Genomic DNA, 25,810 nt, shown 5'->3' with positions numbered 1-25,810 from the left:
ACATGAGGTGGCCAAAGTACTGGAGTTTCAGCTTTAGCATCATTCCTTCCAAAGGACACCCAGGACCCATCTCCTTCAGAATGGACTGGTTGGATCTTCTTGCAGGCCAAGGGACTCTCAAGAGTCTTCTCCAACACCACAGTTCAAAAGCATCAATTCTTCGGCACTCAGCTTTCTTCACAGTCCAACTCTCACATCCATACATGACCACAGGAAAAACCATAGCCTTGACTAGACGGACCTTTGTTGGCAAAGTAATGTCTCTGCTTTTTAATATGCTATCTAGATTGGTCATAACTTTCCTTCCAAGGAGTAAGCGTTTTTTAATTTCATGGCTGCAGTCACCATCTGCAATGATTTTGGAGCCCAAAAAAATAAAGTCTGACACTGTTTCCCCATCTATTTCCCATGAAGTGATGGGGCCAGATGCCATGATCTTCGTTTTCTGAATGTTGAGCTTTAAGCCAACATTTTCACTCTCCTCTTTCACCTTCATCAAGAGGCTCTTTAGTTCTTCTTCACTTTCTGCCATAAGGATGATGTCATCTGCATATCTGAGGTTAGTGATATTTCTCCCTGCAATCTTGATTCCAGCTTGTGTTTCTTCCAGCCCAGCGTTTCTCATGATGTACTCTGCATATAAGTTAAATAAGCAGGGTGACAGTATACAGCCTTGACGTACTCCTTTTCCTATTTGGAACCAGTCTGTTGTTCCATGTCCAGTTCTAACTGTTGCTTCCTGACCTGCATTTCCACTGTAGCAATCCTTTTTGATATTATCAACCAGAAAGACATATCTTCCATCACTGAATTCCCATAGTCCTTGATCAGTAGTTTCTTGTGGCAGTTCTATTCTGTTTTAAATACTCTTTTTTAAAACTGTTTTCAATATGAAGTGTGAACTCATAGAAAGCCACTACTTCTGTAGCTACTGAAGAGCCTGCAGTAGTACTTGCTGTATAGTAGGTGTAGAGCAAACAACAGTTGGTAAAGTAATCCGTGGATCATTCAGTCAGAATTTTTCAGAGCTTATGTAATTTCTGGAGCCATTGTCCTTTCACGAAGAATTTAACACATCTCTGAAAGAGTAAGATTGATAATATGTACATATGAGGTGACCATTTTCTATTGCTAATGTTTGAAAAGTCATGCAGCCTCTTCTAGAACAAATGAATAGAGACTTCTATGAAGAAGATTCTCCTAGAGCCATGGTTCTTTATGTCTTTTGAGTTAACCACCCCTTTGGGTAAGCTCTGAAATTCAGACAATTCCTCAAGAAAAAAAAATGCATACCTCTCCAAATTTTGTTCCCAACTTGGATGGTTCAGACTCCTGATGGTCCAGGTTAGGAACATCTTAGCGAAGAGAATTCTGAATGTAGAAACAGTTGTTGTTGCTAAGTCACTTCAGTCGTGTCCGACTCTGTGTGACCCCATAGACAGCAGCCCACCAGGCTTCTAATTCCCATGTAATGAATAGAAAGAAAATAAAAGTACTAAATATTTGTCAAGACAGTGAAATATTTTGAATATTGAAGTGGTAAAAAGGCAAATCATTCAATATCACAGTAATCCAAGTCTATGCCCCAACCAGTAACGCTGAAGAAGCTCAAGTTGAACGGTTCTATGAAGACCTACAAGACCTTTTAGAACTAACACCCAAAAAAGATGTCCTTTTCATTATAGGGGACTGGAATGCAAAAGTAGGAAGTCAAGAAACATCTGGAGTAACAGGCAAATTTGGCTTTGGAATACGGAATGAAGCAGGGCAAAGACTAATAGTTTTGCCAAGAAAATGCACTGGTCATAACAAACACCCTCTTCCAACAACACAAGAGAAGACTCTATACATGGACATCACCAGATGGTGAACACAAAAATCAGATTGATTATATTCTTTGTAGCCAAATATGGAGAAGCTCTATACAGTCAGCAAAAACAAGACCAGGAGCTGACTGTGGCTCAGATCATGAACTCCTTATTGCCAAATTCAGACTGAAATTGAAGAAAGTAGGGAAAACCACTAGACCATTCAGATATGACCTAAATCAAATCCCTTATGATTATACAGTGGAAGTGAGAAATAGATTTAAGGGCCTAGATCTGATAGATAGAGTGCCTGATGAACTATGGAATGAGGTTCGTGACATTGTACAGGAGACAGGGATCAAGACCATCCCCATGGAAAAGAAATGCAAAAAAAAAACCAAAATGGCTGTCTGGGGAGGCCTTACAAATAGCTATGAAAAGAAGAGAAGCAAAAAGCAAAGGAGAAAAGGAAAGATATAAGCATCTGAATGCAGAGTTCCAAAGAATAGCAAGAAGAGATAAGAAAGCCTTCTTCAGCAATCAGTGCAAAGAAATAGAGGAAAACAACAGAATGGGAAAGACTAGGGATCTCTTCAAGAAAATCAGAGATACCAAGGGAACATTTCATGCAAAGATGGGCTCGATAAGGGACAGAAATGGTATGGACCTAACAGAAGCAGAAGATATTAAGAAGAGATGGCAAGAATACACAGAAGGATTGTACAAAAAAGATCTTCACAACCCAGATAATCACGATGGTGTGATCATTGACCTAGATAGAGCCAGACATCCTGGAATGTGAAGTCAAGTGGGCCTTAGAAAGCATCACTACGAACAAAGCTAGTGGAGGTAATGGAATTCCAGTGGAGCTATTTCAAATCCTGGAAGATGATGCTGTGAAAGTGCTGCACTCAATATGCCAGCAAATTTGGAAAACTCAGCAGTGGCCACAGGACTGGAAAAGGTCCATTGTCATTCCAATCCCAAAGAAAGGCAATGCCAGAGAATGCTCAAACTACCGCACAATTGCACTCATCTCACATGCTAGTAAAGTAATGCTTAAAATTCTCCAAGCCAGGCTTCAGCAATATGTGAACCGTGAACTTCCTGATGTTCAAGCTGGTTTTAGAAAAGGCAGAGGAACCAGAGATCAAATTGCCAACATCCGCTGGATCATTGAGAAAGCAAGAGAGTTCCAGAAAAACATCTATTTCTGCTTTATTGACTATACCAAAGCCTTTGACTGTGTGGATCACAATAAACTGTGGAAAATTCTGAAAGAGATGGGAATACCAGACCACCTGATCTGCCTCTTGAGAAATCTGTATGCAGGTCAGGAAGCAACAGTTAGAACTGGCCATGGAACAACAGACTGGTTCCAAATAGGAAAAGGAGTACGTCAAGGCTGTATATTGTCACCCTGCTTATTTAACTTATATGCAGAGTACACCAAGAGAAATATCAATAACCTCAGATATGCAGATGACACTACTCTTATGGCAGAAAGTGAAGAGGAACTCAAAAGCCTCTTGATGAAAGTGAAAGTGGAGACTGAAGAAGTTGGCTTAAAGCTCAACATTCAAAAAATGAAGATCATGGCATCCGGTCCCATCACTTCATGGTAAATAGATGGGGAAACAGTGGAAACAGTGTCAGACTTTATTTTTGGGGGCTCCAAAATCACTGCAGATGGTGATTTCAGCCATGAAATTAAAAGACGCTTACTCCTTGGAAGGAAAGTTATGACCAACCTAGATAGCATATTCAAAAGCAGAGACATTACTTTGCCAACAAAGGTCCATCTAGTCAAGGCTATGGTTTTTCCTGTGGTCATGTATGGATGTGAGAGCTGGACTGAAGAAGGCTGAGCACCGAAGAATTGATGCTTTTGAATCAAAACTGTGGTGTTGGAGAAGACTCTTGAGAGTCTTGGACTGCAAGGAGATCCAACCAGTCCATTCTGAAGGAGATCAGCCCTGGTGTTCTTTGGAAGGAATGATGCTAAAGCTGAAACTCCAGTACTTTGGCCACCTCATGTGAAGAGTTGACTCATTGGAAAAGACTCTGACGCGGGGAGGGATTGGGAGCAGGAGGAGAAGGGGACAACAGAGGATGAGATGGCTGGATGGCATCACTGACTCAATGGACGTGAGTCTCAGTGAACTCCAGGAATTGGTGATGGACAGGGAGGCCTGGCATGCTGCGATTCATGGGGTCGCAAAGAGTCGTACATGACTGAGCGACTGAACTGAACTGAAAATGTTCTGTATGATAGACATTGGAGGTATTGCACAGAGTCAAGATATGTATGGGAATCTATTATGGTCAGGGTTAAATGACCCTCTGTAAAGACCTGAAGAATATAGTGTACCAGGAAAAGACATCTGGGAGGTATAAGTAGTCAGTTGTCATATAAAGCATTGAAATCAGGAATCTAAAGGAAAAGAAAAAGAAATTAAAATATACCTTTGTATAGTGAAGACTTGTCTTTGGCCCCAGCCACCAACTCCACACTCCACAAATTATCCTCATTGTCTTGATCTGAGAGTCCAAATCAGACACTAGAGATGGATGCCTCACCAGCATTTAAAAATGTGATGTTCCACATCTACTGAAGTATCAGTTTGGGCTTTTTTTCTCCTTTTTTGTTTGAAGAGAAGGAGGAGAGGAGATAGTGTGTAAAACCAAGTTTTCAGGAAAGAAAAATAATATTCTCATCATAATGATGTACACAACTGTATTGGCCAACTGAAATGGACTTGAAGTGGTTCTAGGTTTCACTACATGACAGTAGTTGGATGGTTGTGGGTTGTGAAGGAAAGAGAGATTACATACGACACATCAACTTTGGGCTTGAACACATGGTTATTAGGCATGCCAATTATATGACATGGTATTACTCATGAAAGGAGTGATTGGGGTGGGAAGCTGGAAAGCAAGATTCTGTTTGGGGTATTTTAAATGCAGTGTGACTTGTCTTCATGCAAATTGAAATGGTAGGTGGTGGTTCAGTTGCTCAGTCACGTCTAACTCTTTATGACCCCATGGACTGCAGCACACCAGGCCTCCATGTCCTTCACTATCTCCTGGAGTTTCCTCAAATTCATGTATACTGAGTCAATGATGCCATCCAACCATCTCATCTCTGTCACACCCTTCTCCTCCTGCCCTCGCTCTTTCCCAGCATCAGTGTCTTTTCCAGTGAGTTGGCTGGTTTGATCTCCTTGCAGTCCAAGGGACTCTCAAGAGTCTTCTCCAGCACCACAGTTCAAAAGCATCAGTTCTTCAGCACTCAGCCTTCTTTATGGTCCAACTCTCACATCTGTACATGACTACTAGAAAAACCGTAGCTTTTATTATATGGACCTTTGTCAGCAAAGTGATATCTCTGCTTTTTAATACACTGTCTAGCTTTTTTTAATACACTGTCTAGCTTTTTTTCCAAGGAGCAAGCGTATTTTAATTTTATGACTGCAGTCACCATCTTCAGTGATTTTGGAGTCCAAGAAAATAAAGTCTGGTAGGCAGTTGAAAATAAAAGACTGGGACCCTGGTGAGAGGTTGGAGTTATAGATACATACTTGAGGGTTATCAGTGAATAAATGGCTATTTATGGCTATGGGCTTTGAGGAAAGGACCAAGGAAGTGAACATGTGGATTAAAGAGGTCTATGGCCCCAAGGCAGTGTTAATAAATGTTAATTTCTCATGGGAGCACATCTCCAATACAATAATGGAAACTAAAAGGAAATTTTGTTGCCGTATTAAATTTAGTTTTGAAAATTCTGAAAATGAGGTACATTGTTGAAGCTAAACGGTCCGGGATTGGATTGGGGGAGATGGATGTGTTTATAAAAGGGCAAAATATGGTGTTAAAGCTGATCAGTGCCTTGACCGTGATGGTGACCGTACAAACCTAGATGCATGATAAACTGCATAGAAGTCAATACACACAGATACCTGTGCATGAAACTAAGGAAACTAGAATACGCTGGATGACAGTGTCAGTCGGTATTCTGGTTGTATATGATGGTCTGGTTTTATAAGATGCTGCCATGGGGAAAACTGGACAATACAATGGATATCTCTCAATTATTTCTTACAACTGCACGTGAAACTACAGTTATCTCAACTGAGAAATCAACCTTTAAAAAACCATTCATAAAAATTATATAAACTTTCCTGTTATGAAAAACAAAGATAATACTCAAAGACAAACCATATGGAACATAGAATGGTAAACTAAAATTCTTATTTAAAAAATTCAACCAGCTGATTTAGTAATACCTCCTTGAATTCTGTCTAACATGTGTTGTCTTTATTGTATTAGCTTTTCCTGTTTGTTTGTTTTTTTAACATGTTTGGAAATATGTTTTTCTAGTTTCACAAAATAACACTGTAGTCATCAAAGTTAGTATCGTTTCTGTCTCTGAGACTGCTATTAAAAGACAGTTTAGTATAGCAGTGCTCTGCTTTTCTTTGTGTTTTTTCAGACAAATGCAGTTAAGGCATTAACATTTTTTGATTGTATTTATTGCCTGCCTCGGGTTTTGGTTGCAGCACGTGTGACCTTCATTGTGTTACACAGGGTCTTTCACTGCGGTGCAGGGACTCTCTCAGTAGTTGTGGTGTGCGGAATCTTAGTTTCCCAACCAGGGATCGAACCAGTGTCCCCTGCATTGCAGGGTGTACTCTTAACCACTGGACCACAAGAAAAGTCCAAGGCATTACTATTTTTTGAAAGTAATGGAAAACTCTCAGAAAGCACTGATAAACCCCAAAAGTGACTCAAACAACTCCATTTAAAATTAGGTAAGAGCTGTTAATATAAAGATAGAGATCAAGATGTTAAATAATAATATTTTGTGGTGAAATTTGTAGGATTTCTAAGATTTTAAGATGTTAAATGCTATTTCTTGGCAGAACTCTTACACTTTACATGCGAGGAACCATTTTGTTTCTTTGTGGAAAAATATTTATCAGCATTTAAGCAAAGATGAGAAGATATCTCATATTATGTTTACTGTATTTGAGCTACTGTAGTTAAACAAAATTTTGTTTTTAATTTTTTTCTTAAACAAAATTTTTGTTTTTAGGACCATGATTTTGGTTACCTGGAATAGACAGTTATCACATTTTCTTTTCCATAATAATTATATCAGTTTTTAATGTAAATCATTTTGACTTTAGACACAGTGAAGAGAAACTTGTTTAATTATGAATATTAATTTAAATAAAAAGTATATTCATTTTTGAGATGACATAGAAACTCCTTTATAGCAAGGATTTAGTTTAGGAAAATCCTATTGTTAATCTCATTTTTAAATGAACTTAGTTTTTTAAAATCAACTTAGAAACATTTTTCAGAAAGGTAACCCCAGATCTGTCTGTTAAATGAACAAATTAGATAGATGAATGGACAGACAGATAAAAATCTTTATGTGCATCTTGCCTGTTGTTTTTGATGGAGACAGACACTTATGAAGTTCTGCTTAAAATCTCTTGGTGAATTTCCAATGTGTTATGAACCAATTCCAAACTCCTTCATTTGGCTCAGGTGTTTAAAGAAGCCCCATTTCTCCAGCCCCACCTCTCATTACCCTTCCCTTTTCCCCCTGCCCCAATCCATTCCCCACACCAATGTCTGATCTCATCCAGGTGTTTGGTGCCCTCTTACTAGAGCATCTTTCCTTCTTCTTGACTTTTCATATAGTGCCTTCTGACAGGACCATCCTACTGACCTACTCATTTTGTTCAGAATTTTTCTTTTTAAGGCCCCTTTTTTTTTTTCCTTTTAAATGTAGCATGGTTTATATGTAGTTCTTCAGCAAATGGACAAGTTAGTCTGTATTATCCTGGATGTCTAATGTTGTACTCAGTACTAATCCAATTTTTAGATGGACTTTTCCTAAAGTATGGTTGTATTGTGAGGTCTAGGCTTCTTGATGATTGAAGTGAGAGAAGGGAATGAATTAAAATGGAGAGAAGCATCAGTCTGATCCATATCTGTCACCCACCCAGTGCCTCCCACACTGTGCATTGCTCACAGGAAGAGGTTTTATAAGGAACCAATAAAGAGATAAAAGGAATCATGAGCAAAAGTTAAAGGAAGTTATAGAAAAAAGTTAAGGATTATTTCAGTGGAGAAGTTATTTTCCATGTAGATGGAAATATCTTTAAAAATGAGGCTAGCATGCTAAGCTTTCAATCAAATTTAGAATGAGAGAATGGAATTCTAATGTGGTGCCAGCCTGTAAAAGGATTTCTTGGCAGTATGAGCCTGTTGGTACTAGAATGAGGAGCATATGAAGATTTAAATGGTAGAAAGTGGTAGCAGTCAATCAAATAGTACTTTGATAGTTTAGCACTAACAGAAACTTATTATACAAAGGAAATATTTTTTGAAAGAGCAAGGAAAATAGTGAAACATTAGTATCTCACTCTCCAGAAATGCACTCTGGGAATTTGAAAGAAAAAGAGATTTATCTATTTGGAACTGTTTAAGACTGACATTAATGGAGGCAGAAGAATGAACTGAACTGAATAAACTTAATGACAACTTCATGCATCCTCAAGGAAACAAGGACTTCTTGGCTTAGATTTGTTGGGGATATGTTTGGCAAAGGATTATTATAATTAGAGTTTTTGGTAAGCTGAACTATTAACCTTAGAGATTTATTACCTTTTTTTTTGTGAGCAAATCATGGTAAAAAGTGTCCAAGAAATTTAATTATACTGTCAATCTAATTAAACAATTTTTCTGTGTTCTCAATAGGTAGCTGAGAAGACTTATAAAGTCTTTTTGGAGTCATTTTAGTGTTTCTTTAATCTGTAGGTCACTGCCATTAAGTAATCATGTACGTGTGATTTTCTGTTTTATTTTTAAGTTGGATAATGCAGATGAACAAGCAGCCCAGATCAGAAGGGAACTTGATGGCCGTTTGCAGTTGGCTGAGAAAATGGCAAAGGTAAATTGTTAACTTTGATACACTGAACCACATTTCTTTCTGTACTTAGATTTCTGTAAGCTGAAAGTTATGTATAGACAAAGCCAGTGTAATTTTATCATTTTCTTGTTTCCCTGCATATCTCTTAAGCTCAGATTCATGAATGCATATTATCTAAATGGAGTATATTATTTATTTTACATATCCATCTTTATATGAGATGTTTAAATTCAATAATAACTTTTGCAGATTATTCTTAAAGCAATGCCCAAATTTCTCAAACTGCCAGACTTAGAAGTTTAATATTGCACTAAGCATAATATAATCAGAGAGAATACCGTCCTCCCTGAAAAATCATGTGATAACTCCCAAAGTATCTGGCACAGTGTTTGGCCCACAGTGGTGTCAACTAATATTTGAATGGGTGAAAAATATAATTTGAGGTTTGTAGTACAGAATCTCAGGATATATCAAATACAATATTTTATTTACTTTTATTTATACAGTCACTGTGTTTCTGTGAACAAAAATAGATTTCAAACAAAAGCTGTGCTTGTTTTTAATACTGAGGACTCTTTGTCTAAATCATTCTCTAATAAATTGATGCATTAATTTACTTCAGTGGTAAAAGTAAAATTCTAGTCCCTTAAAAGAGACTTGAGGTTGTAATGCTTTGGGTCTGAGAATAAGATTTTGTTTTTCCTTTTCTCTTCTACTAAATGAAAACTTTGAATATGTTTTATTCAAACATAATAAAGGAGACTCTTACTCTCCTTTCTCCCCCTTTTCCCTCTGATTCTGTCTCTGTCTTTCTGAAGAGTCCTGTCTATTCGGGATTTTTTCATTTTAAAAATTAAGGCACAATGTGTATATAGCAAAGTACGTAGATCTTTAGTTTACAGCTTGATAAATGTGTGTACACCCTATATAGTGAAAGCAAAGTGAAGTTGCTCAGTCGTGTTCGACTCTTTGCGACCCCATGGACTGTAGCCTACCAGGTTCCTCTGTCCATGGGATTTTCCAGGCAATAGTACTGGAGTGGATTGCCATTTCCTTCTCCAGGGGATCTTCCTGACCCAGGGATCGAACCCAGGTCTCCCGCATTGTAGACAGACGTTTTACCGTCTAAGCTACCAGGGAAGTCCCCAAATCAAGACAGTGAACTTTACCAGCAGTTAAGAGGATCTGTCCCACACTGCATTTGACAATTGAAGTTTTGTGTTTTTCAAGAAAAATATATTTATTAATATGTAAATTTTAAGACAGCTAATGTTGTATTATATAAATGTCTATTCAATTAAAAAGTAGAGAAATCATTGAGAAATTGGAGATAAATAGAAAAACAGAGAAAAGAGAAGTTGGGTAACAGAGATGGCAATATGTTGTGAGAGCCAAGCCAAGAGATGCATGAGGATTCTCCAGATGAAGACATGGGATAGTGATATGAATTAGGGGCTAAGGAGTTAAATTCATACAAAGGGCAGAGGTTGAAAGGACAACACACCTTGTTACTATCTTCTGCTTACCTGGAGAGTCACTACATGATTCCAGAGATTCAAATGTGGAATTTATTGGCTAGAAATCAAGTAGCTTGAGGGTTTTGGAAGCTTTAGGAAGAAAAATTGTTGTTTAGTCACAAAGTCATGTTCAACTCTTTTTGCAACCCCTTGGACTATAGCCCACCAGGTTCCTCTGTCCATGGAATTCTCCAGGCAAGAATACTGGAGTGGATTGCCATTTCCTTCTCCAGGGGCTCTTGCAGACCCAGAGATTGAACTTGGATCTCCTGCATTTCGGGCAGATTCTTAATCACTGAGCCATTGGGAAAACCTTGGGAGAAAAATGCTTTCCCTCAAATCCTAACCTGTGTTGGAAGCTGTCCAGAAGGGCATTGCTTTTTTTGAAGAACTGAGGCTAAGAGAGAATGCAGAGAGATGTGCCTGGCACTGTGGGCAGGACTCTGGCCCTGTGCTCTGCATTTCTGAGTTGTCTCCTTGTATTTAGATTGTACCTGAGCTGTTCACACTATCCCAAGTTCTTCTCCAAGGGTCTGGCTGGGTATGTGATAATTTAGATGAATTTCCAGAGGGGTCCAGAGTAGGATGGAGAGCCTGGGATGTATTCTCAAGTTCATGTCTGTGGAGAAGAATGTGTTTGTACAACCTCAGAGCTGAGTCAGAGGAGCGAGGTCAGTGATGCACACCAGAAGCTTCTCTTTGAGGGGACCGTACTGATTCCATCAGAAATGTTGATAAAATAGAAAAAGCATGAAGAAGGAAGGAATTGAAGCCAATGGGATTGGAATGAAAAAAAAACTCAAAATATAATGTCTTTTGGTAAATAGATGTTTAATTGCTTTCTACTTTGTTTCACCAAATTGAAGCCACCTTCCTAAAATATAAGGCTAGTTATAATTTACTGACCTTGTTGTCTTAGATCTTTACCATAATCCTTTGAACCCACAAGGGCAGGTGATATAATGAATTTATTTTATAGACAAGGAGATTGAGGTTTAGCCAAGATTACTTAATAAAAGACCTCAGACATTGGTCTTTGGACTCCAGAGCTTGGGTTTGTTTTTCTAGGCCCTGATGCCTCTTCAGTCTCATAAATCCAGAAACATGGTTTATTCATAGTTTTAAGTTGGCAATCAATCGTCACACTTGGTACCTATTATTACAGGAAATCCACATGGAACAATGAGAACTAGTGTTTTAAAGATCTGAGTGGAGGTTTGAATCTGTTCTTCCTGTACAGTCCTGGGCAAACTGTAACAAGGATATCAAGCCAGTCAATCATAAAGGAAATCAACCCTGAATATTCATTGGAAGGACTAATGCTGAAGCTGAAGTTCTAATACTTTGGCCACCTTATACAAAGAGCCAACTCATTGGAAAAGACCCTGATGTCAGAAAAGTTGAGGGCAGGAGGTAAAGGGGGTGACAGAACATGAGATGGTTGGATGGCATCACTGACTCAATGGACATGAGTTTGAGCAAACTCCAGGAGAGAGTGGTGCTGCAGTCCATGGGGTCACAAAGAGTTAGCAATAGAACAGCAGCAACTAGTACACTTCACAACACAATACAATAACATTAAATCCACAGGGCAGAAATCTGTTTCAAGGGATATAAATTTTTTTGTTGTTTCTTTTTTTCTTATCATTTTTTATTGGAATATAATTGCTTTGCAATGTTGTGTTTGTGCTGTACAACAACGTGAATCAGCCATATATATACATTGACTTTGGCTAAAATTATGCCTTTTAGCCAAGGCATAATTAGGAAGTAGTGATAGAAAAAATGTGGTGGACTGGGCCAGAAAGACCTGTGGACCAAATCCGTGTTTGTGTTTCCTGGATATATAACATGAACAACTTATCTAACCTTTTGGAGCCGGAATTTCTCTGTTCTTAAATTCAGTGGATAAATATTGAATACCTTATTAAAATAATCAGGTGCTCTTTTAGGCATTTGGGATACATCCAGATAGGTGTAGTTGTCTTAGGATAACATCAGACAAAAGTATCCCTTCCATGTCCTCAGAGAGCTTACATTTTATTTGGGAGAGACTTGCAATAAGCAGCAAACATGCTATGTAACAAAATTATGGAAGGTGATCATTTGCTATTTAGAAAATAAAGCAGAGAAGATGGAGTCGGGAATGTGGGAGTGAAGGAGGGTGTTGACAATTTCCAGGCCAGTGATCATGGTAGGCCAGTTCTTGGCAGTACTGTCTTTCTAGTACATCAGGTGTAAGAGCTTGGAATCATTTTGACCCTTTTTTTGCTCATGCCACGTTTGTCAGGGAATCCATTTGTATCTCTCTTCAGATCTTTCCACAGTCTGACGGTTGTCACCCTCTTCATCCTACCACTGATCCATGCTTCATCTACTGGAAAGTGAAGAGCCCTTAAAGAGTGACTAAATTTGAATAATGGAAATTTTATGGAGCAGATTTTTTTAATGTACATAATGTGTTAGGGCTGGTAATGAGCTAAGCTGTACAGAAGACCAAATTAGAACACTAAAATGGTTTATAGGAACAACTCACAGTTAAGCTACAGAATAGTGCTATTTCTGATGCTGTTCTAATTTAAAAGATCAAATTTAATATGTACATTTGATTTTGTTTCCAAGAAAGAGGCAACATAAGCAGGCTAAATAAAGTTTAAGAAATACTATCAACAAACCTCAAAGCTTTAAAACAGAGTTGTTGTTTTTATTCCCCCAGAGAGAAAAAGAAAATCTAGTATAGTCTATTTCCTGTAAAGTTTGAAAATGCTGATACAGTCGAGGTGATTTCTGCCAGTCTCTTCCTTAAAGTATTTTTAATGAAAGCTACATAAGAATAGATTTTTTTTCATGTGCTGATATTACATTTTCCATGAAATAACACTTTGAAAATTTAGGGAAAATAACCAGTACATCGAAACTGTGAAACACATGATGTATCTGCCTTTTACTTTCCTAAAATATTTCTAAAAGGCAAAACTCTGACAGTCATACAAATATAAAATGAATAAACAATGATTGTACTCAGTATATAATTAATGAGCAAACTAGTTAGATATTAGAACGTAGTCTGAAGAGCATTTGAAAAGTAGGTGTTTTTAGGCAAAGTTAAGATCCAAGTAAAACCCAATAAAAGTGACTAATTTCCAACACAGATTTAAAACTATAATCATTGGATTGTCTTACTCACCAAACACACATTACTTATATCATCACCAGGCAAAATTCTACAAAGTAACAACATGTAGCTTCAGCCATCTGGGATCTTATATCAGTAGTAAACAGTACATTGGGGGCTTCCTTGCTGGCTCAGGTGATAAAGAATCCACCTGCAATGTGGGAGACCTGGGTTCCATCCCTGGGTTGGAAAGATCCCCTGGAGAAGGGAGCAGCTACCCACTCCAGTATTCTGGCCTGGAGAATTCCATGGACAGAGGAGCCTGGCAGGCTACAAACAGTTAATTAAACTAGGGACATTTACCCTGCATGAGCCTTGGATGGTCTTTGCTCACATATGGTGTTGAAAGGACCTGTTCTCTCACCTTTTTGCCTAATATCTGAGTTTTGGCTGCTTTTTATGATGGCTTTTAAAATCAGTTCCCAAATGTAAAAATGCTTTTATACTTTATTTTTTCCTCTTTTGCATGTATTGAAAAACTATCCAAATGCTATTCCCCACCCCCATCCCCAAAAGAAACCAAGTTATTACATAACTGAGTAACTGTGTGTTTTTTTCTGAGGATGCAAACTTAAACTATGTGGGAGTAAGTAAGCAACTTATTTACTAGCTGCTTCAAACTATAGAGGAATGTTAAAAGGCCACTTAAGAAGCTTCCCTGGGAAAATTAATAATGGATATAGATATTTAATAACTATGATAATACATTTGAAGTTTTAATATTGATTATATGTAAATTATTTTAAAAGAAATATGTCAAGGTTAGGTTGGGAGGAAAGGAAAACAGGTGGTTTGAGGCTCTGGGACTGACTCATGAGGTGGTGCCAGATGTTCCTTGCCACCTCATGGACAAACTGGGGTGAGAGAGTCAGATGAGGTACGAGTTGATGAACATGCTCTGGACATGTTCCATTCACCCTGGAGATGAGGATGTCTTAGGTTGCAGTTTAAATGATGCCAAAGAAAAGGGTAGTAAAGGCATTGATTTTCTGGAGCATTAAGCAGTCATCTTAATGACGGCTGCTTTAGGCCATCATTCCCCTGCCCATTTTGTACAGCTATCATCCCATTCCATCCCTCAGACAGTAAAGAATCCACCTGCAATGTGAGAGTTGTGGGTTCGTTCCCTGGAATGGGAAGATCCTCTGAAGGGGAGGGCATGACAACCCACTCCAGTATTCTTGCCTGGAGAATCCCCATGTACAGAGGAGCCTGGCAGGCTACAGTCCATGGGATCACAAAGAGTCAGACATGACTGAGCGTCTGTGCACACAGCACAAGGCTTTTAAAGCCTGGAGACTAAAGGATCAGGTAAATGTATTATATTTAGTGTCACAGTTTCTGAGACAGTCAAGTATATGTACATAATATAGTGTTTTATGATGAAATTGAGATCTGACTGGTGTGACATTGTTATTTTAATAATTATTTTCAAGGAAAGAAGATTCCCCAAGTTTATAGCAAAAGAAATGGAGAGTGTGTATATAGAAGAGTTGCGGTCTTCAGTGAATTTGCTAATGGCCAATTTGGAGAGTCTTCCAGTTTCAAAAGGTGGTCCAGAATTTAAATTGCAAAAATTAAAACGTTCCCAGAACTCGGCCTTTTTGGACATAGGGGATGAGACTGAGATTCAGCTGTCAAAGTCCGACGTGGTGCTGTCATTCACCTTGGAGGTAAGTGCCTTTATCCCACGTTCACTTCTGACAGCGTAAACGAGGCTGCAGGATAATTTCTGCTGACCTTTGTGATAACATTTCACATTTAAAGCACCATGATATATTTTAAAGAGGTTAAATTATTCTTCATTGGCTAGACAATCAGATTGTGAATGCAAATTAATGCAAATTGTCCTTTAAACATAACAGTTGTATAAGGGTTCAGTTCAGTTGCTCAGTTGTGTCCAACTCTTTGCGACCCCATGAACCACAGCATGCCAGGCCTCCCTGTCCATCACCAACTCCCGGAGTTCACCCAAACCCATGTCCATCAAGTCAGTGATGCCATCCAACCATCTCATCATCTGTCATCCCCTTCTCCTCCTGCCCTCAATCTTTCCCAGCATCAGAGTCTTTTCAAATTAGTCAGCTCTTTGATTCAGGTGGCCAAAGTATTGGAGTTTCAGCTTCAGCATTAGTCCTTCTAGTGAACACCTAGCACTGGTCTCCTTTAGGATGGACTGGTTGGATCTCCTTGCAGTCCAAGGGACTCTCAGGAGTCTTCTCCAACACCACAGTTCAAAAGCATCAGTTCTTCAGCACTCAGCTTTCTTCACAGTCCAACTCTCACATCCATACATGACCACTGAAAAAAACCATAGCCTTGACTAGATAGACCTTTGTTGGCCAAGTAATGTCTCTGCTTTTTCATATGCTATCTAGGTTTGTCATAACTTTCCTTCCAAGGAGTAAGCGTCTTTTAATTTCATGGCTGCAGTCACCATCTGCAGTGATTTTGGAACTCAAATAAAGTCAGCCACTGTTTCCCCATTTATTTCCCATGAGGTGATGGGACCAGATGCCATGATCTTAGTTTTCTGAATGTTGAGCTTTAAGCCAACTTTTTCACGCTCCTCTTTCACTTTCATCAAGAGGCTCTTTAGTTCTTCTTCACTTTTTGCCATAAGGGTGGTGTCATCTGCATATCTGAGGTTATTGATATTTCTCCCGGCAATCTTGATTTCAGCTTGTGCTTCCTCCAGCCCAGCATTTCTCACGATGTCTCTGCATATAAGTTAAACAAGCAGGGTGACAATACCCTTGACATACTCTTTTTCCTATTTGGAACCAGTTAGATAATAAAATAATATAAGCTTTGAGGCAAGTCGCTTGGTCCCAGTGAGGCCAGTGTAAGTTTATTGGTAAAAGAAGTACTGAAACACACTTGAGTAGAAATAGGATTTAAAATATACAATTGAATTCTCTGTAGTTTGAAAACTCCTTTCGAGCTTTTGGTTATTCTTGTTGTTAATCTACTTTGACTATGAGAATCAGATCACATAAACCAGCTATAATGTATAATATTACAAAAGATGCTTACTTCTTAGAAAAATAGTTATGACCAACCTATACAGCATATTGAAAAGCAGAGACATTACTTGGCCAACAAAGGTCTATCTAGTCAAGGCTATGGTTTTTCCAGTAGTCATGTCTGGATGTGTGAGTTGGACTATAAAGAAAGCTGAATGCCGAAGAATTGATGCTTTTGAACTGTGGTGTTGGAGAAGACTCTTCAGAGTCCCTTAGACTGCAAGGAGATCCAACCAGTTTATTCTGAAGGAGATCAGTCCTGAGTGTTCATTGGAAGGACTGATGTTGAAGCTGAAACTCTAATACTTTGGCGACCTGATGCAGAGAGCTGACTCATTTGCAAAGACCCTGATGCTGGGAAAGATTGAGGGCAGGAGAAGAAGGGGACAACAGAGGATGAGATAGTTGGATGGCATCACTGATTCACTGGACATGAGTTTGAATAAACTCAAGGGGTTGGTGATGGACAGGGCGGCCTGGCAGGCTGCAGCCCATAGGGTCACAAAGAGTCAGACATGACTGAGCAACTGAACTGAACTGAATGTCTAATATTGAGTACTATAGATGATGAGAAGTAAAGACTTCCTCCTTTCTGGGACTTGCAGTTTCCTTATAGGTACAGTAAAATTCTTTTTTTAACAAAGCAAGTATTAATGTTGTTCATTTAAAATTGTGTTCCCCAAGACTGCACAATTCATCCCATGTATAGAAAGCACTGGAAACCAAAGATAACTGATCACTGACTGCTGCTGCTCTCTGTGGATATTTTTCATGATGCATTTCCTCACTGCTCATCTCTGTATATAGGTTTTTACACAACATCCACACATATGCTCGAAATATCTAGCTTAAATTTATAGCCTCTCAAAAATTAAAGCTTGTAGCTCTCTTCTTGCATTGTACTATTCTTTCTCTGCTGGGGCCCACTATTGCTATTTGAGTCTGCTAATTAACAAAGCAAAGTACGTAGTCTTAGAAGGTACAGTTTTAGATTTATTTGTTTATAATTACACTTGGCTTGTTACCTTTGTGGCAGAAAAAGCAAATGTCTGCTTCTGTTCCTTCCTCCACTTATTCAACTTGAAATTCAGGTTTACAGAGAAGACAACTGCCTCTCTTTTTTAACTTCTAGCCTAACCTTTCCTTTGTAAGTTAATAGGTTAAATTCAGCATCAGAGTAGAAATAGGAGATTTTCTTCTGACTCCAAACTCAGTTCTGGGATTAGCTAATAACTTTGCCAAGTAGCTTTGCTCTTGGGTTTCTTCTCAATCTCTTTAACCTCATAACCTAAGAATGTTTAATCTGAACCTAAGTAGTATCTCATGTATAAAATTTCCCATTCATTCCTGAGTCAGGTTTCCTATGGACTTAAATGAAAAGTGCCAACTCCTTTTTTTCTTAAGGTTTTGTACAAAACAAAATCAGCCATTTAATGACAGTCTAACTTTTCCTACCAAGAGTTTGGCATTTAAATTCATTAATGATAAAAATAATTTGAAAAGCAAATTATTTTTGTAATGTTTAAGCATACCATTATTTCTGTAAGCATGCAGAACTGAAAACAGTTCCAAACACATTCTCTTTTCTCTATTGTTTAAAAATCTTACACCATTATAAATAATTAGCTTTTGTGAATTCTCTCTCCCTTTTGAAAACAAAATTATGCTCATGAGTTCATTTTTCTATGAATTGTTAGTCTGTGCTTTATTGTCAGTGTGTTCAACAGGGCTGTTCAGTTAATAATAAAATGGTGTTAGGAGGATAATATGAGTTAAAACTTCATTTAGCCATGGTCTAAGAAGCTTCCATATTTTTATAATTATTTTGATATGCTCTGTTACTGTGTCTGTGTAAGACTGATATTTTCCTGTCGTAGCATAGTACAGATATGTTCCATAGTGCCTACAGTATTTTAAATAGGAGTTGTGTGTCAGAACAAGTTGAGGTCACTTTCAAGGGCAGACTACACCATGCTTGTCTGTGGAACTCTGGAGGGAATGGACTAGGTACCTCCTCCAGCCCCAGGGCTTCTGACCTTTGCCTAGCTAAACTGAATAATTATCCTTCACCATTATCTAGGCTTCCCTCTTCAGACACCAGATTTCAGCCTGAGAAAACTCAGAAAGGCAAGCAGTTAATCCATTTTAAGGGTTTCACATTTCATCCGTCAGGTTGAGTCTATTCAACGGAGAAGGAATTTTTTTTCTCGTAGAAACAGAAGTCCCAGTCTAAAGAATAAGGGCAGATTTGAAACACTGCTTCAATTTTATCATCTCTGTAAAATTTCTACTCACTCATCCTGTCTCCCACCACAGCACCTAACATAAAATTCAGTTATTTATTATCTTATTCATTATCCAGTTTTCTTTTCTAAAATGTAAACTTTAGGAAGTTAACATTTAGCAAGTCTTTTTTCCTTCTGTTTTTGCTTACTGAGGTAAGAGCCTTCTGAAAGAGTACCTGGCCACTCAGTTGATGCAATAACTGTTTTTTGAGTTAGGGACTTGAATGGTATCAAAAATCAACCATTGGCCTCACAAGATTACTTTTAGGTCTCTTCATTCATGAAGTTTTCAGAGAGAATTATAAAGCAAACGACAAGCTAACTCACAAAACACTAACCTATACAGTGGTATGTCAAAGTTAAATAGTCAAGTGAAGTTAGGAAAATACTTATCCAGGAAGTTATGAGTCTGTATGTTGTAAGGGAAATAGTGTAAGTGGCATGAATATAGTTGATTTTCACACTGTTTTTGTTGGTAATAGGGCAGCAGACCCCATGACCTCCTCTGTATCTGGAGGTACATTTATGGTCCCCTATTCACCAGACTGCTCAGCTTCCTCTTACTGCAACCTGAACATGCCTGAGTTGCCACGTAACTCTGTGGATGGACAATGTCTTATTCAGAAACATGCTATTTCATATTTTGTACATTCTTCCCTTCTTTATGCTTCTAGAATAACTTTGTCTTATCCTTATTACATCATTCATCTAGAGAAATGGGAAGAGAAGACTGACGCGGATCAGTTTTATTTTCTGCAGTTTCATTATCAAGTTTTGCTGGGAATTGGTTGAAACAGTTAGCTAAAGTTAGAGGAGATGATGGTCCATGGAATTCTTAGCTGCTTTTATCCTTCATAATTGAAACTAGCTGTGCTTTTCGAATTCCTTTTGAAAGTCAGATCTGCAGAATATTGTTGTTTTATTTACTTATATGTGTGGGCTTCCCCAGTGTCTCAGTGGGTAAAGAATCTGCCTGCAATGCAGGAGACACGGGAGATGCAGGTTCTATCCCTGGGTAGGGAAGATGCCCTGGACGAGGGCATGGGAACCCAGTCTCCATTCTTTCCTGGAGAATCCCATGGACAGAGGAGCCTGGCGGGCTACATGAGGTCACAAAGAGTCGGACACAACTGAGAATCTAAGCAGGCACGCGTGCATGGATTCACAATAGAAGTTACATCTTCTGAAAGTGGCGGTCCTGCAGGAGAGAATGTTCCCAACACAGAAGGGAGTATTGTTTGGAGGGGCAGAAGACTGTTACACAGTCATCTGGTTTAGGTTGTCCTGTTTATATCATAGCTTGTAGTAGCGGTAACGGAAATAATGGTAAGCAGATGCTTCCTTTGTTCTCTCTTGCACTCAATGGAAAGAGATGCAAGACAGATACAATGTGAACTCGTGCCATCAAGATTTCTAGATTTATCTAGTGTACTCAATTCTGTTTCATGTTTAGCACTTCACCTCAGCTTCCTTGAGTGTTAGAGCAGCTGTGAACACTGTTACTATTATCTATTCATTCTCATAGTCTGTTTTCATTGTGTTTATTTTTATTCATATGTTGGTATGCATTTCCGTGTGACAAAATGATAAAAGCCATGGCTGAGGGAAGAAAATGCTTCTGAATTTGACTTGTATTTTTGGTGATCAGTTTCCCAATATGTTTTTTATGGAAAAACAAAACAGTAGGTATTTGTATTTACAAAAAAATCTTGTACCAGAACTAAAAGGAAAAAAGTTCTATTAAGATGATTTGTTTCTTTGAGACTTTTTGCCTCAAGGTTCATATCATAACTCTACAAAAGGTATACTGATTTAGTAATGTATTTAAAAAATCAGTAAATGATACATTCATTTTTAGTGGATATTTTGGTAGCTACATGGCATGAATGCTATTAATCTTGTTTGTACATATACAACAGGAGATCAATAAAATATATGTATTTTTCAATGAATAAATATATTCAAAGAATGCCATTGAATATATTTTATGGATGTCGAGAATTTAGGAAAATTCATAATGCAAATATTTTTAAAAGGCTATAGTAAATAATACTCAGCAGTATTCATATTTTATATGTATATCCAGTGAGAATGTTAGGTTACAATATTTTAAGATTGGCAGGCTTTTATACAAAGATAAAAACACACTTGAAAAGTATGTTTTCCTTCTCCCCAGGAGTTACGAATATATAAGCTAATATCAGTCTTTCTACTCTTTTCCAGTAGACTTTATCAAATTAATGGATTGGGAAAATAGTTTCCCTTGTCTGGTTAATAGTAAGATATTCTTGGCAAGTTATATTTTTTATACTTTCATAAGATATACATTGGCCATAAAGAAAATTCTTTTGTAAATGCTGATAGTCATATAAATGAGTATAGACATTTTCTGATGCCATGTATTGATTATCTGTGAATTGGTGTGATTATCTGTGAATTGGTGTGATGGTGACAGTGCCTACCAGTCACCTTATATGGAATCAACCTGTATTCTTGTAACACATTTACTGAATTTTCATCTTTCTGCTTTACCTCACGCAGACCTGCCAAAATTGTTTTGTAGGATCTGAGTGTTTATCTCACTTCATTGTGGCTCATATCTAGAGACTTTAACTTAATTGCTGGTAGGAGATGCATCTTCAGATACCTTTTTTCAAAACGTTATGTACTATACCGTCCATGAATAAAGATGGATTATAAAGAAGATAAAATACCATTGAGATTGTCAGATAATTATATCAATTGGCCTCTCTCATTGTAGTTCATGCTGCTGTCTCTGTTGCTAAATGTTGTCAATTTGACAAATCTGTGAAACATTTTTCTTGTCTTTAGATTGTCATAATGGAAGTGCAAGGTTTGAGGTCAGTCGCTCCCAATCGAGTTGTTTACTGTACAATGGAAGTGGAAGGAGGAGAGAAACTGCAGACAGACCAGGCGGAAGCCTCAAGGCCACAGTAAGCCCGCTGGGAAAACAATGTGTTTTCCTTCCCTCCCAAAGAAACGTGCCTTATCGATTTGCAGAATTGTGTGGTTTTGCACTCTGAAACTGTTACTTGGCTACCTTTGTCTCAACTGTGTTATAATCAGTGTGTGCCTTTCTGAATAATGAGGCTGTAATTAGAGCTATAGCAGAATCCCCTGTGTAGTGCAAACAGAAAATCCAGCATGCATATGTGAAACTAATTATTAGGCAATTAAATGTTTGTCAGTCATTCGTAAGGAAAGCATGTGTTATCATGTGTTATTTAAAAGGTAGTGCTCAATTCTATTTCAGTTACTAGTAATATAATATAATCTATAGCTTTTCCATTTCAGTGGCGGTGCTGAGGTAGATGTTGTGGGTGATGTCTTGGGATGCTCCAGTGAGTAGGCTTGAGTTAAAGAACCAGTTCATGACTACCAAGCAGTCACTGGAGATGCTAATGCTGTTCACCGCTGGCAGTTTTATGTTTCAAATGCTGGGAATGAGTGTAATTAAGTTTGGAAGATGTTCTGTTTAACTGATTTCAAACTTGCAACACATCACAACCTCTGGTAGAAATAACCTTACATTGGCCAGAAAAATTCAAATGAAGATCCCCTGGCCTTAATCTGCACACTGCCTTTCAATAACATTTTTTATTCTATTTAAATTTCATTCAGAATTTCTTTACAGGACTTGGCATTTTTGCCTTATTATGGTGTCCATATGTGGAGTCTTCATTCAGGAAACCTCACCTTCTGAGCTTCTGGCTAATCCCTGGCTAGGTGCTGCATAGACAGAGATGAATAGGAAACTTTGATTTTTCTTAGAGCAGAGGGAGTCAAAGGAGGTACTCAGAAGATTAAGAGCAACAGAGCAGATGTGCATAGAGTGTTAGAGGATTGAGAAGAAGCAAGCTGAAACTTCTCATCTTGCCTTACAAAACCCTACAGGTCTATCCCTGGCCAGTCTCTCCTTACCTCCGGGACCTCACCTTACCCCTCTGTTCCTCTGGTCAGTCACTCTTCCACCTCCCTGGACCTCATGAAGTTCCTCTTATCTCTCAGCCTTCTCTCGTCATGGCACTTGCTTTTTCCTCTGCCTGCAGTGACTTTGCCTCTTATCTTTTTAAATTGGATCTTTAGTATTGAGAAATAATCATTTGCTGAGCACAATTCGTTCCTTTAGATAACCCATTGCTAAGTGGATATTTTCTGACTCATCACTTTATAATTTTTAAATTAATGGTTTCTCATCTGTGTATTTTGTATTGTTTCCCTTCCTCTGTCTATTTTGGGGAAAAAAAAAAAACAAAAACTTCTTTGGCTGCACCAGGCCTTGGTTGAGGCAGATAAGGATCTTCAATCTTCACTGCAGTGTGCAGGATGGAGATATATATATATATATATATATATATATATATATATATATATTTTTTTTTTTTTTTTTTTTTTTAGTTGCAGCACACAAACTATTCCCATGGGTAGAGGAGCCTGGTGGGCTGCAGTCCATGGGGTCTCGAAGAGTCAGACATGACTGAGTGACTTCTCTTTCACTTTTCACTTTCATGCTTCGGAGAAGGAAATGGCAACCCACTCCAGTGTTCTTGCCTGGAGAATCCCAGCCATCTATGGGGTCGCACAGAGTCGGACACGACTGAAGCGACTTAGCAGCAGCAGCAACAGCACACAAACTACTAGTTGTTGCATGTGAAGTGTAGTTCCCCAAGAAGGGATAGATTCCAAGCCCCCTGCACTGGATGTGTGGAGTCTTAGCCACTGGACCACCAGTAAAGTCGCTTCTCTCTCCGTTTGAACAGAACTCTTGTCCTATCAGTCTTATATCCTAGTACCTAGTAGACACTCAGCCAGAATTTACTAATTTGTGTGCCTGAGCTTACTTTTATGCCTTGTCATAGTAAATATTAAAGGGTGTTGTATTTATTCCTGCAGCCAAATAGAATTGATTTCTAATATGACAATGAAGTGACAATAAGGGGGATAAACAGCTTTTTAAGAGGTTAAAACCTCTCAGGAAGAGGCTATGTGAGATGGAAAGGGAGATTGGAACCATTTCTAGGAGGGCGTATGGAGTCAAGAGAGAGGTTTGGTATTTGTTTTAAAATATTAGCTGTTTAACTATATTCACAGTGTTATGCAACCGCTGTCAATTTTAAAGCATACTCATCACCTCGAAAAGAAAATCTCTTTTTTAAAAGCTTTATTTATTTTTTATTACTTGACCATACCGTGTGGCCTGTTGGATCTTAGTTTTCCTTCAGTTCAGTCACTCAGTTCTGTCCAACTCTTTGCAACCCCATGGACTGCAGCACGCCAGGCCTCCCTGTCTATCACCAAGTCCCGGAGTTCACCCAAACCTATATCCATCAAGTCAGTGACGCCATCCAACCATCTCATTCTCTTTCATCCCTTTTGCCTCCTGCCTGCAATCTTTCCCAGCATAAGGGTCTTTTCCAGTGAGTTAGTTCTTCAAATCAGGTGGCAGAGTTTCAGCTTCAGGATCAGTCCTTCCAGTGAATATTCAGGACTGATTTCCTTTAGGATGGACTGGTTGGATCTTCTTGCAGTCCAAGGGACTCTCAAGAGTCTTCTCCAACACCACAGTTCAAAAGCATCAATTCTTCCGCGCTCAGCTTACTTTATGATCCAACTCTCACATACATTTTTTTTGATCTCCAAAATCATTGCAGATGGTGAATGCAGCCAAAAATTAAAAGACTGTTACTCCTTGGCAGGGAAGTTATGACCAGCCTAGACAGCATATTAAAAAGCAGAGACATTACTTTGCCAACAAAGGTCCATCTAGTCAAAGCTATGGTTTTTCCAGTAGTCATGTAAGGATGTGAGAGTTGGACTATAAAGGAGAACGGGACAACAGAGGATGAGATGGTTGGATGGCATCACCGACTCAGTGGACATGAGTTTGAGTAAACTCTGGAAGTTGCTGATGGACAGGGAGGCCTGGAATGCTGCATTCCATGGGTCACAAAGAGTCGGTCATGACTGAGTGACTGAACTGAACTGAACTCACATCCACACATGACAACTGATAAAACCATAGCTTAGACTGGACAGACTGTTGTTGGCCAAGTCTCTGCTTTTCAATATGCAGTCTATGTTGGTCATAGTTTTTCTTCCAAGAAGCAAGTGTCTTTTAATTACATGGCTGTTCCCTGGTGGCTCACAGGTTAAAGCGTCTGCCTCCGATGCGGGAGACCTGGGTTCAATCCCTGGGTCGGGAAGATCCCCTGGAGAAGGAAATGGTAACCCACTCCAGTATTCTTGCCTAGAGAATCCCATGGACAGAGGAGCCTGGCAGGCTACACTCCATGGGGTCACAAAGAGTCAAACACGACTGAGTGACTTCACTTCACTTCACTTCAGTCACCATCTGCAGTGATTTTGGAGCCCAAAAAATAAAGTCTCATTGTGTCCACTGTTTGCCCTATTTGCTATCCAGTGATGGGACCTGATGTCATGATCTTAGTCTTCTGAATGTTGAGTTTTAAGCCAGCTTTTTCACTGTCCTCTTTCACTTTCATCAAGAGGCTCTTTAGTTCTTCACTCTCTGCCATCACTCTCTGCCACAAGGGTGGTATCACCTATTTATCTGAGGTTATTGATATTTCTCCTGGCAATCTTGATTCCAGCTTGTGCTTCAGCCAGCCTGGCATTTTGCATGATGTACTCTGCATATAAGTTAAATAAGCAGGGTGACAATATACAGCCTTGGCTTATTCCTTTAGCAATTTGGAACCAGTCTGTTGTTCCATGGCCAGTTCTAACTGTTGCTTCCTGACCTGCATACAGATTTCTCAGGAAGCAGGTGAGGTGCTGTGGTATTCCCATCACTTTCAGAAATTTCCACAGTTGATTGTGATCCCCACAGTCAAAGGCTTTAGCTTAGTCACTAAAGCAAAAACAGATGTTTTTCTGGAACTCTCGTGCTTTTTCAATGATACAACAGGTGTTGGCAATTTGATCTCTGGTTCCTCTGCCTTTTCTAAATACAGCTTGAACATCTGGAAGTTCATGGTTCACATACTGTTGAAGCCTGGCTTGGAGAATTTT

At 38.7% G+C, this 25,810-nt stretch overlaps 1 protein-coding gene across 19 annotated transcripts in view; it reads left to right on the top strand.

Annotated features, from left to right (window-relative positions):
• Positions 1–25,810, top strand: part of CADPS2 (calcium dependent secretion activator 2) — a 591,939-nt gene that overhangs the window by 238,413 nt on the left and 327,716 nt on the right. For all 19 annotated transcript variants that reach the window (XM_045166445.1, XM_045166444.1, XM_045166437.1 and 16 more), the window contains exons 4-6: positions 8,695–8,775; positions 14,883–15,119; positions 21,590–21,711. In XM_045166445.1, coding sequence (XP_045022380.1) covers positions 8,695–8,775; positions 14,883–15,119; positions 21,590–21,711 — 440 coding nt within the window. The remainder of the gene's footprint in view (positions 1–8,694; positions 8,776–14,882; positions 15,120–21,589; positions 21,712–25,810) is intronic.

This window comes from Bubalus bubalis, chromosome 8 (genome assembly GCF_019923935.1).
Source record: "Bubalus bubalis isolate 160015118507 breed Murrah chromosome 8, NDDB_SH_1, whole genome shotgun sequence".
NCBI lineage: Eukaryota > Metazoa > Chordata > Mammalia > Artiodactyla > Bovidae > Bubalus > Bubalus bubalis.
Note: the sequence above shows the minus strand (reverse complement) of the source record. Positions and strands in the feature narration are given on the sequence as shown.